This window comes from Canis lupus, chromosome 1 (genome assembly GCF_003254725.2).
Source record: "Canis lupus dingo isolate Sandy chromosome 1, ASM325472v2, whole genome shotgun sequence".
Lineage (NCBI taxonomy): Eukaryota > Metazoa > Chordata > Mammalia > Carnivora > Canidae > Canis > Canis lupus.
This window is the reverse complement of record NC_064243.1, coordinates 115,988,331-116,000,478: the sequence shown is the minus strand read 5'-3', so window position 1 is coordinate 116,000,478 and position 12,148 is coordinate 115,988,331. Positions and strand designations below refer to the sequence as shown.

The window sequence follows — 12,148 nt, the reverse complement described above, 5'->3', positions numbered from 1 at the left end:
ATGAATCAGAAGGAAATCAGTCCCTGAATTATATTTAAATGAATGAAAATGAGCACATTATGTAGAAAAACCTGAGAGCAGCTAAATAGGTATTCAGATAAAGTATAGCTGATTTTTTTCAAGTTTTTATTTAAATTACAGTTAACGTACAGTGTAATATTAGTTTCAGGTGTAGAATTTAGTGATTCATCACTTATATACAATACTCAGTGCTCATTACAACAAGTAATACCCTTAATACCCATCACCCATTTAATCCATGCCTCCCCCCCCCCCCAAAAAAAAACCTCCAGTAACTCTTAGTTTTTTATAGTTAAGAGTCTATTTCTGGTTTTAGGTATGCTGATAGTCAAACTCCAAGAGAATATTAATAAATGACCTAAATGGGGCATCCCCAGTGGTGCAGCAGTTTAGTGCCGCCTGCAGCCTGGGTTGTGATCCTGGAGACCCGGGATCGAGTCCCACGTCGGGCTTCCTGCATGGAGCCTGCTTCTCCCTCTGCCTGTGTCTCTGCCTCTCTCTCTCTGTCTCTCTCTCTGAATAAATAAATAAACAAATCTTTTTAAAAAATGAACTAAATGTACAAGATAAAAAGGAGAATAACAACAAACCACTTCAAATATAGAGAAAGTATTAGTAAAAATAAAAATAGCTCAAGAAAAAATTATTTCTTTGATAAAAAATATATCAATACAAATGTTGGTAAATTTGATGGGGAAAAATGGATGAATACATGAGAAATGGGCATGATTAAGAGATTACTAATATGTGGAAATCTAGACAAAGTATGCAATATTTGTGGAAAAAATGTAATTTGGGAGCACCTGGGTGGCTCAGTGGTTGAGTGTCTGCTTTCTGCTCAGGTCGTGATCCCAGGGTGTTGGGATCGAGTTCTGCCTCTCTCTCTGTCTCTCTCATGAATAAATAAAATCTTTTTAAAAAAATGTAATTAGTTAGAATTAAGAGATGTAAACCCTTAGTAGACTAAAATGATAAATGCAGGGGGAAAAGGTTTCATCTTTTTTAAAAATACTTTATTTGTGAGAGACACACAGGCAGAGAGAGAAGCAGGCTCCTCTCAGGGAGCCTGATGTGGGACTTGATCCCAGGACCGGGATCATGCCCTGAGCCAAAGGTATAAGTTCAATCACTGAGCCACCTAGGTGTCCCATGGGAAAAAGTCTTAATATAGTCAAAGAGATCACCAAGCCAAATTATTGTATGGGCAAAATCTATAAAAAATTCAAGAGCTTCCAAATCAAATGAGATAACAAGGTCACCGTTTCTTTGACAGAGAGAGTACAAGTGCAGGGAAGGGTAGAGGGAGGTGAAGCTGACTCGGCTAAACAAGGAGCCTGAGGCCAGGCTTGATACCAGGACCCATATATCATGACTTGAGCCAAAGGCAGACACTTAACTGACTGAGCCACCCAGGTGCCCCAGAAATCAAATACTTCAGATAAAACCTTAATAATCACACTGTAAATCGGGACAGCAAACTAATTTAGACCACTACCTATTTTTTATATGGCCTGCAAGCTAAGAATGGTTTTTACATTTTAAAGTGGTTGGAGGGCAGCCTGGGTGGCTCAGTGGTTTAGCGCCACCTTCAATCCAGGGCTTGATCCTGGAGACCTGGGATTGAGTCCAATGTTAGGCTCCTTGCATGGAGCCTGCTTCTTCTTCGTCTCTGTCTCTGCTTCTCTCTCTGTCTCTCTCATGAATAAATAAATATAATCTTTTAAAAATTAAAAAAAAAATAAAGTGGTTGGAAAAAAGTAACATGAAATCATGAATTTCAAACTTCAGTGTTCATAAACTCATTATAACAGAACAGCATATGGGATGCATGGGTAGCTTGGTGGTTGAGCGTCTGCCTTCAGCTCAGGTCATGATCCCAGGGTCATGGGATTGAGTCCCACATCGGGTTCCTTGCAGGGAGCCTGCTTCTCTCTCTGCGTCTCTGCTTCTCTCCGTGTGTCTCATGAATAAATAAATAAAATCTTTTTTAAAACCCCACATATATTCACATTGTCTGGCTGCGTTCACCCTATAACATAATTGAGTACCTGTGTTAGACCAAGGGGTTTCCAAAGCCTATAATATTTACCATACAGCCCATTACAGAAAAATGTCAATTCTTGCTCCAGATAGTCCCTTTCTAAGAAACAAGTCCTATTGATTTGGTTAACATAGTATTCTATGCTATCCAAACCCAGAAAACAAGTAGGTTTTGGATAGCAAGGAAATCTTGAAATGCAACAAAAGAGAATTCCGTAGCAATTCTGGAGTTTGTATATCTAAACGTAACACTTGAGAATTTGAGCAAGTCCCATGATCATTTGTACAATATTTTTATTAAAAGCATGTTTGGGCAGCCCTGGTAGCTCAGCGGTTTGGTGCCGCCTTGGGCCCAGGGCGTGATCTTGGAGACCCGGGATCAAGTCCCACGTCGGGCTCCCTTGCATGGAGCCTGCTTCTCCCTCTGTCTGTGCCTCTTGTGTGTGTGTGTGTGTGTGTGTGTGTGTGTGTGTGTGTGTGTCTTTCATAACTAAAATCTTTTAAAATATATATATAAATAAATAAAAGCATGTTATATGCTCCACTAAAGTCAATGTGGATATAATGAGTGACTTTATGAGTTACCTCCTCCAAGTACCATGTCTGCATCTTATCTATTATAACCTAATCCCACATCTCATGGTGTGTAGCAGCATATCAAACCAATGCAGTTAGGAAATAAAACTCTCATTTGACTGGTTCATATGAGCATGGTCCAAATTAAATTTTTTTTAAGATTTATTTATTCGTGATAAACACAGAGAAAGAGAGGCAGAGACACAGGCAGAGGGAGAAGCAGGCTCCATGCAGGGAGCGTGACGTGGGACTCGATCCCGGGTCTGCAGGACCAGGCCCTGGGCCAAAGGCGGCGCTAAACCGCTGGGCCACAGGAGCTGCCCCTGTCCAAAGTAATTTAAACATGAAATCTTGTTTGCTCCTAATTGCTGTTAACATCTTTGGGAAGTGTGTATGCTTGGAAAATGTATGGGGTTTCTCTTGTTTTTTGGCAAAAATGAATCAAAGGGTGAAATTAAGCAAGCTATTACAGGTAAGCAAGGAATTTGGGGATGGAGTATTTCCCATCTCCCTAATATCAGGCACTATAAGACGCTAGACAGCTCCTGGAATTGCTTAAAAATACTAAGATACCAAATTTTTAAAAAAATTACCTGATAAATATATGGATAAACTGTAATTTTGGTTTGCAACTCAATTTTAAATAAGATTTAGAGGGAAAATGCATGAAATATAAACCTGTGTTAATGGACACATGATATATAAAGATGTAATTTGTGATATCAGTAACAAAGACAACAACCTGTAAAGGAGTAGAGATTTCATCTGCAATTGAAGTTGGTATCAGTTTAAAATAGATGGTTATAACTTTAGGATATTATATGTAATCTCCATGGTAACTACAAAAAAAATACCTATAGAATATGCAAAAGGAAATGAGAAGGGATCAAAATATGTCACTACAAAAGAATCACCAGAGCAGAAACACATTAGCAGAAAGTTCTGTGTGAACAAGTACAGGGGTAGAAAAACCTAAACTGTAATGGACAAATGTAAGAGGCTTGGTGTGGACAACCCTGAGAATTAAAGATTCCAAGGGGACCCAGTCATAAGGAAGCCCCTACAGGTTTATTAGTTTTACCACCAGGAGGCCAAATAAGTTCTCATAGCAAAGACTGGAGAAAAATCCTGTTGTGCTTTAGGCAAGAGGAGGGGAAAGTCACCATTTTGGAATACACATAGAGCAGTCATAACAAGGCATGCCCCCCAATAACCTACTGGGGTTTTATTAGCATCTGACCTGTGGAAGAGAAATGTCCAACTCTAGACCACTGTAGTCATCCTGTTTTATATTGCGGGAGGGAGACTGAAAACTGATGAAGTTCACAGTCCAGCAGAACAGTTTTACCAAAAGACCAAAATTATAAATTTTGTATGGAAAGGCAAAATATCCAGAATAGCCAACACAATATTGAAAGAGAAGAACAAAAGTGTAGAATTGACAATACCTAACTTCAAGACTTAAAACTACAGTAACAAAGATAGTGTACTTGTGAAAGAATAGGCAAATACGTCAATGGAATAGATTAGAGAGCCCAGAAATAGACCTACTCAATTATAGTAATCTTTGAAGCAGTAAAGGGGAAAAGATAGTCTTTTCAAATGGTGCTAGAATGGCTGGACATCTGCAGGCAAAAAAAACAAACAAACAGACACAGACCTTACAGCTTTCGCAAAAATTAACTCAAAATGGATTACAGGGACACCTGGGTGGCTCAGTGGTTGAGAGTCTGCCTTAGGCTTAGGTCATGATCCTGGGATTCGGGATGGAGTCCCACAGGGGGGCTCCTGCGAAGAGCCTGCTTCTCTCTCTGCTTGTCTCTGCCTGTCTCGCTCGCTCTCTCTCTCTCTATCATGAATAAATAAATAAATCTTTAAAAAATGGATTACAGGGATCCCTGGGTGGCGCAGCGGTTTGGCGCCTGCCTTTGGCCCAGGGCGCGGTCCTGGAGACCCAGGATCGAATCCCACGTCGGGCTCCCGGTGCATGGAGCCTGCTTCTCCCTCTGCCTGTGTCTCTGCCTCTCTCTTTCTCTCTCTGTGACGATCATAAAATTTAAAAAAAAATGGATTATAGTTCTAATTGTAAAATGCAAAACTATAAAGCTCATGGAAGATAACAAAGGAAAATATAGATGACTTTAGGTTTTGGTGATAACTTTTTAGATACAACACCAAAAGCATGATCCATGAAAGAAATGATTGATAAGCTTTACTTCATTAAAATTTTTACTTCTACTCTGCAAAATACACTGTTAAAAGAATGAGAAGACAGGCCACACACTAGAAGAAAATATCTGCAAAGACATATCTGATAAAGGATTAATATCCAAAATATACAAAGAATTCTTAACATTCAACAATAAGGAAACAACCCAATTTTTAAAATGGGCAAAAATATGGACATCTCACCAAAGAAGATGGCAAATAGATGGCAAATAAACATACAAAAAGATGTTCAAGATCAAATCATGAAAGAATTATAAATTAAAACAATGAGATACCAGTACACGCTTAATGAAAATGGCTAAAATCCAAAACACTGACACCCAATGTTGGTTAGGATATGGAGAAACAAGAACCCTCATTCATTGTTAATGAAATACAGAATAGTTACAGCTTTTGGAAGATACTTTGGAAGACGGTTTGGCAATTTCTTGCAAACTAAAGATACTCTTAGCATACAATCCAGTAATCATGCTCCTTGCTGTTTACAAGCTAGTTAAAACTTGTAATCACACAAAAACTTGCACACAAGGTAACAACAAGATGGTGGAATAGTAAGCCCTAGAACCTTCTTCCCCTATGGAAACACAGATTTAACAAACCAACAAAATAACTGAGAAATCCAGAAACCGGTCAAGATTTTTACACTCCAGGCAGGCACAAGGCTAAGGTCATAGAAGCCTGGTAGGAAATTTGTAATACTCCATTCTCTCTCATCAGACAGTCCCCATCTGCCCCCAAACCAAGGCACATTTGTTTTTTTTTTAATAAATTTATTTTTTATTGGTGTTCAATTTACCAACATACAGAATAACACCCAGTGCTCATCCCGTCAAGTGCCCCCTTCAGTGCCCGTCACCCATTCACCCCCACCCCCCCTCCTCCTCTTCCACCACCCCTAGTTCGTTTCCCAGAGTTAGGAGTCTTTATGCTCTGTCTCCCTTTCTGATATTTCCCACACATTTCTTCTCCCTTCCCTTCTATTCCCTTTCACTATTATTTATATTCCCCAAATGAATGAGAACATATAATGTTTGTCCTTCTCCGATTGACTTACTTCACTCAGCATAATACCCTCCAGTTCCATCCACGTCGAAGCAAATGGTGGGTATTTGTCTTTTCTAATGGCTGAGTAATATTCCATTGTATACATAAACCACATCTTCTTTATCCATTCATCTTTCGATGGACACCGAGGCTACCAAGGCACATTTGATTGGAAATCCCCAACTCCCATCTTCTCTCTGGAGAGGGAAAGAAGTAGAACGTTTCTTTAAGTGACTTTTAGGGAGGCTACCCAAGGTACCGATGTCTGTCTTGCTTGTATCCAAGTACTTGACTGGATTGTAGTTAAGAGTTGAGGGGATTTTTGAGAATAAAGACATCAACCAAGTGCTAGAGTCTCCAGTACCACTAATAAATACTGGGAGGAGCCCCAGACCATGATTTACAACAGCCCCACAGATACGCTACAATATCATAGACACACACAAGGGGGGGAGCTCCTACGTAGCATCAAAAGGATAAGTAAAGGGATCCTGGGTGACTCAACGGTTTGGCGCCTGCCTTTGGCCCTCGGCACGATCCTGGAGTCCCCGGATCGGGTCCCGCGTCCGGCTCCTGGCATGGAGCCTGCTTCTTCCTCTGCCTGTATCTCTGCCTCTCTCTCTCTGTATGTCTATCGTGAATAAATAAATAAAATCTTAAGAAGAAGAAGAAGAGGAAGGAGGAAGAAGAAGAAAGAAGAAGAAGAAGGAGGAGGAGGAGGAGGAGAAGGAGGAGAAGGAGAAGAAGAAGAAAGGAGGAGGAGGAGGAGGAGGAGGAGGAGGAAGAACCAGTAAACTATTCAAATAGATCGCACACACAAGTCTTGGAAGAATGCATGCCCAGAAAAGATTTGAGAGGTTTCCAGAATCTCTAGCGAGGCTATGTGGAAAAAGTCTTGGAAAGGAAACTACAGAGTCTGAGACAGTTGACTGATTCTTCAGATGCTGAATCCCCTCAACAAAACCAAAACATACAAGAAGCAGGCAACCATGACACATTTAAAGGAACCAATTAAATCTTTAAAAAGTCGAACCTAAATAAGCTAAGATATGAATTGCCAAAGAATTCAAAATTACCATCATAAGGATGCTCAATGAATTAAAAGAACTCGTGTCCACTAATAGATGAATGGATATCTACATACAGTGGAATATTATGCAGCCCCAAGAAGGAAGGAAATCCTGTCACATGCTACAACATGGATGAAAATGAAAGACATTCTAAGTGAAATATACCAGTTACAAAAGAATAAATACTATATTCCATTCATATGAACTGTTCAAACTATTCAAAATCACAGAAACAAAATTTGGACATTGCCTTAGGAGAGGTGGTACATATTTGTCACTGGAGTGAAGATTTTGGTGTCCTGGGCAAAGCTGAAGGAGCAAAATCATCTTGGTCTTAGGCTGGAGTGATGTCACCTTCAGCAGAAAACTCCTGAACCAAAGTGATGTCATCTGGGATGTAGGACTGAGGTGAGCTTTCTAAGTGGGTACCCAGTTGAAATGATATGAATCTTAGCATTTACTATATTTTATTGAAAGTGTGGCTTTTGAGAGTTGAGGCCTCTGAATTGTAAAGTAGTGAAAATACCCAGACCAATAGTAATAAGACAACAGAATGTTGTGCAGCTGCACCTGACAGGTTTTTTGGTTTTATGGTGAAAATTTAGCTCAAATGGGTTCCATGTCGGATTAGCAGCTACTTGACCCATGATACCATCTATGTGAATGGATTTCAGGAGGGTTTATGTCTTCACTCTGGCCTCCAGTGCTTATGGCAACATAAAAAATGTATAAAGATAGGGAGACACATTATTAAAGGACCTTGTATATAATGAGTCTTTATATACATGGAGATGAGACACATTTCCCTTTTACTTATTTTTAATTTTTAATTTTTTTTGAGAGGTGGGGGGAGTGACTGAGGGAGAGGGAGAAAGAGAATCTTTTTTTTTTTTTTAAGATTTCATTCAGTTATTTGAGAGAGAGTATGCACAAGCAGGGAGAGAGAAAAAGGGAAAAGCAGACTCCCTGCTGAGCAGGGAGCCCAATGTGGGGCTCAATTCCAGTCCCCTGGGATCATGACTTGAGCTGAAGGGAAACACTTGACTAAGCCACCCACACACCCCAGAGAGAGAATCTTAAGCAGGCTCCAGTGTGGAGCCCAGTGCAGGACTCAATCTCACAAGCCTGACAATATGACCTGAGCTGAAATCAAGAGTCAGACACCTGGATGAGTCATCTCGGTGCCCCACATTTTCCCTTTTAGTTTCTTTTTTTTCTTAATATTTACTTATTCATCGGAGACAACACAGAGAGAGAGAGAGAGAGAGAGAGAGAGAGGCAGAGACACAGGCAGAGGGAGAAGCAGGCTCCATGCTGGGAGCCCGACGCGGGACTGGATCCGGGGACTCCAGGATCACGCCCTGAGCCGAAGGCAGGCGCTAAACCGCTGAGCCACCCAGGGATTCCCCCCTCCCCTTTTAAATATAAGAAATAGTGGAACACCTGGGTGGCTCAGTGGTTGAGCATCTGTCTTTGGCTCAGGGCATGATCCTGGAGTCCCAGGATTGAGTCCCACATCAGGCTTCCCTCAGGGAACCTGCTTCTCCTTCTGCCTACGTCTCTGCCTCTCTCTGTGTGTCTCTCATGAATAAATAAAATCTTAAAAAAAAAAGAAAAGAAAAGAAAGAAGGTGTGTCCTGGCAAGGCCTTATACTGTGGTCTTAGTATATTTAAAGCCATGTATAATTCTGATTTGTATCTTGGGTATCTGTGAGGCAACTGACTTTTTTTTTTTACCCTGAAGGGAATACTTTTTAAGCAATGGACCAGTCGTCTGTAATGAATGTGAAGATGGAGCCATTTGTTGACCAGGATGTCCAATGCTAAGGTGACTGCTGGAAGTTTTCTCAAGTGTATTGTCACTTGGGTCCTATCATTTATGAAGGAAATCCTGGCTAAGGGATGTGAATTCCATCATATAAGATGGTTAGCAGTGTTATTTGTATAGTCTACAAACTCTTGATCCCAAGGGGTTCAGGGGGAAGGGAGACCTCCTCCAGCAGCATGGCATCTGGCATGGGATTGAGGACAGGGGAGTCCAGCTCTCCTGCAAGTGGCATATGTTGGCCCAGATTTGGCTTCATCCTGTCTTAAGGAGGTCTCAGTAGCTGTGTCAAGCTTGTGAGGCACTGTTTCCATAACCCAGAGCATGAGAAGCTGGGTGTTGAGGGTCACAACCTCACTGTCTGTGAGAGCCTTTTTTTCTAGGAGCGCCCAATATGTAGCCAACCATTGGTTGTCTTAATGATGTATATAGCATGAGGCCAAAGATGAGCAGTTTCTTGCATCAGAAGTCTTTGGATAACTTATGGCCTTTATAAGTGGTCCAAAGACTCCAGGAAGCATGAGAAGAGGTTACCAAAGCCTCTAGGGTGAAGGAATCTCTGAGGATACTAACAAGAGTGTTGATTTTAACATGGAGATTTTAAGCCTTTGTTGAAGACAGCCCCATTTAAGGAGGGCTGATTTATCCATGGTAACATCAATTAGATAAAAACAAAATTTATTAACGAAGACTATGCTGCCACCAGTACCCAAAAAGGACTTAAACATCTTGGACTTGTATGTCTACAATGATTGTGTCAAATGAATCTCCTTGCAGGAGTACACCAATAATAGTGCCATACTCATGTTCCTAGAGAAAGGTAGATACAGTTAAGATCTTGTCTGCAAAGTTTGTGATGACAAAGCCATTGAGGTACCTCATGGGTAGCCTGGAGAAGACTTAAAATGTCCCTCCCTTTGGAGGCAAAGATAAAACTGCAGGTGAGAGGCTGTTGAAATAGGCATTAAACAGAATATGTTAGCCAAATCTGTAAGATCAAAATACTTACCAGTTGTTGATTGAATAGAATAGTAATTTTAATAATACCAGATATTGGGTATGGGGCTTCTAATGGATGGGACCACAGCATTAAGGCTGTAGTAATTCACCATGAAGCATCATTCACTTACGTACTTAAGTTTTATATATATATATATAAAGTTACATACTTTATATATGTTTATATATATAAAGTTACATACTTAAGTTTTATATATCTGATATATATGTTACAATATATATGTTATAATATATTCCTTCCTGGTTTAAGGTAGGCAAATTAGGCCATCAAATGGAGAAGTAGAAGGGAAAATCACCCCTCTATAAATTAGAGTTTATATAATAAATTTTGATCCTTGAAGCTCCCGTTTTAATTTATATTGGGCCATATTACTATTTTAACTGAGAGTCTGTGGCATCCCATATTATCAGGCTATCCTTACTCCCTACCCCCCAATCCACTGGCTTGTTTCTAACTTAATTAGCTTCAAACTAAATTTTTAAAGTGGAATCAACCAGAAGGTAAGAGTGTAAGGGAAATGATTTTCCAACACTTCTCATGTACACTAAAACTGTAGGTTCCTTTTTGGGAATACAGCAGGCTCTTTGCTGTTTACAAGGTGTGTAGGAAAAATGTCACTTCTCATATTTCTCCTTTCGTCTCACGCTACTATCACACTGATAACACTTCTGACACCCAAAGTATGGGTGTTATCCCTACTCCAAGAAATTCTGTGATACCAGCTGCGGGCCTACACTTTAACTCAATCCTGACACTCTCTACCTGGAGATAGCACCAGATCTCATAAGTTAAGGGCTCAATCCCACACGACTATCCCCTCACCATCACCACCTGCCCAGATTCTTCAGATAGCAATCACAAGTCTAGGTTGTTACTTGTCTTCTGATCCATCAGCTTTAATGCGGAGATTCCCAAGACACCCTCCTAAGATTTGATTAATTTGCTAGAGCAGCTTACAGAACTCAGGAAAAGTTATACTTGCTGTTTACCAGTTTATCATAGAAAGATATGCTAAAAGATATAGATGAACATCCGGATGGAAAGATACATAAGGCTAAGTCTAGGAGGATCCCAAGTGCAGGAGCTTCTCTATCCTGTGGAGTTGAGGTGTGTCACCCTCCTGTTATGTGTTACCCTCTTGGTATGTCATCAGTCTGGAAACTCTCCAAACCCCATCCTATTGTGGTTTTTATAGAGGCTTCCTCACATAGCCAGAATCAATTAATAACTCCATATCCAGCCTCTCTATCCTCTCTAGAGGGCTGGACTTCAGAAAGGCCCATGTGGTAAGGAATTTGGGGTAGCCTCTGGTTCACAGCCAGCAAGTGACTGAGACCCTTAGTAACTAACCATGTGATCTTACAAGCAGATCCTTCCCTAGTTGAGGATCAGATGAGACCACCACTGTTCTGGCCAATATCTGACTACAGCCTTGTAAGACCCTGAATCAGAGGACCTAGCTAAGCTGTATCTGGACTCCTGACTCAGAGAAACTGCAAGGTAATAAATGTGTGTGGCTTTAAGATAAGTCTCTGATAATTTGTTAGGTAGCACTAGAAAACTAACACATCTAGGTTTTTTTTTTTTCACACCTAGGTTACTAAAGATTATTCATAAATGTCATAGTTCAGTGTTTCTCATTATTATCTGTTCTGTGAGGATGGTATTTTGTTTCAGGGCTAAGGATTAGGTGTGCAATCCACATCCAAAGTTTACTCTTGTCTGCCCATTAGAATTATTAGGGATTTCACTTGAACCCTTAGCCAGAGCTAATCAAACAGAATCTCTGGAGCCAGAATCTGTTGGAATGTGTTTAAAAAAAAAAAAAACTCTTAACCATGTGATCATCACATTGGTGACATCACCAACAAGACATATCAACATCAGATTCCTCTGGTATCAAGCTCTGAGGATACGTCACTTTTAATACGTCACTATTAATGCATAACCTTAATGTAATCAGAGAAAATACTGGATCAAACCCAGACTGAGGAATATTCTACAAAATAACTGGCCAGTATTCCTTTAAAAAAAAAGTGTCTAAGTCATGAAAGACAAGAAAGGACTAAGGAACTGTCACAAAGTGGAAGAGACTAAAGAGAAATTAACAAGTAAATGCACCATGGGATATGGCCTGGATCTTGGACTAGGTATCAGTGGCTAGGACTATAATTACTAGTTTGTATCAGTGTTAATTTTCTGGTTTTGATCATTGTACCAAGGTTATATAAGATGTTAACATTAAGTGAAACTAGATGAAGACTAAAAACTGTTTTTGCAACTTTTTTTTAAAATAAATAAAAAATTATTTATAAAAACAAA

At 40.1% G+C, this 12,148-nt stretch overlaps 1 protein-coding gene and 1 long non-coding RNA gene across 2 annotated transcripts in view; one reads left to right on the top strand and one right to left on the bottom strand.

The window, feature by feature from the left end:
- Positions 1-5,753: 5,753 nt before the first annotated feature.
- Positions 5,754-12,148, bottom strand: part of ZNF793 (zinc finger protein 793) — a 36,273-nt gene continuing 29,878 nt past the window's right edge. Inside the window, exon 7 of the mRNA XM_025421734.3 lies at positions 5,754-6,107. Coding sequence (XP_025277519.1) covers positions 6,031-6,107 — 77 coding nt within the window. The 3' untranslated portion in view covers positions 5,754-6,030. The remainder of the gene's footprint in view (positions 6,108-12,148) is intronic.
- LOC125755140 (uncharacterized) lies at positions 6,680-11,709 on the top strand. The gene is made up of 2 exons (XR_007410864.1): positions 6,680-7,388; positions 8,725-11,709. It is a non-coding gene; the product is annotated as an uncharacterized LOC125755140 (long non-coding RNA).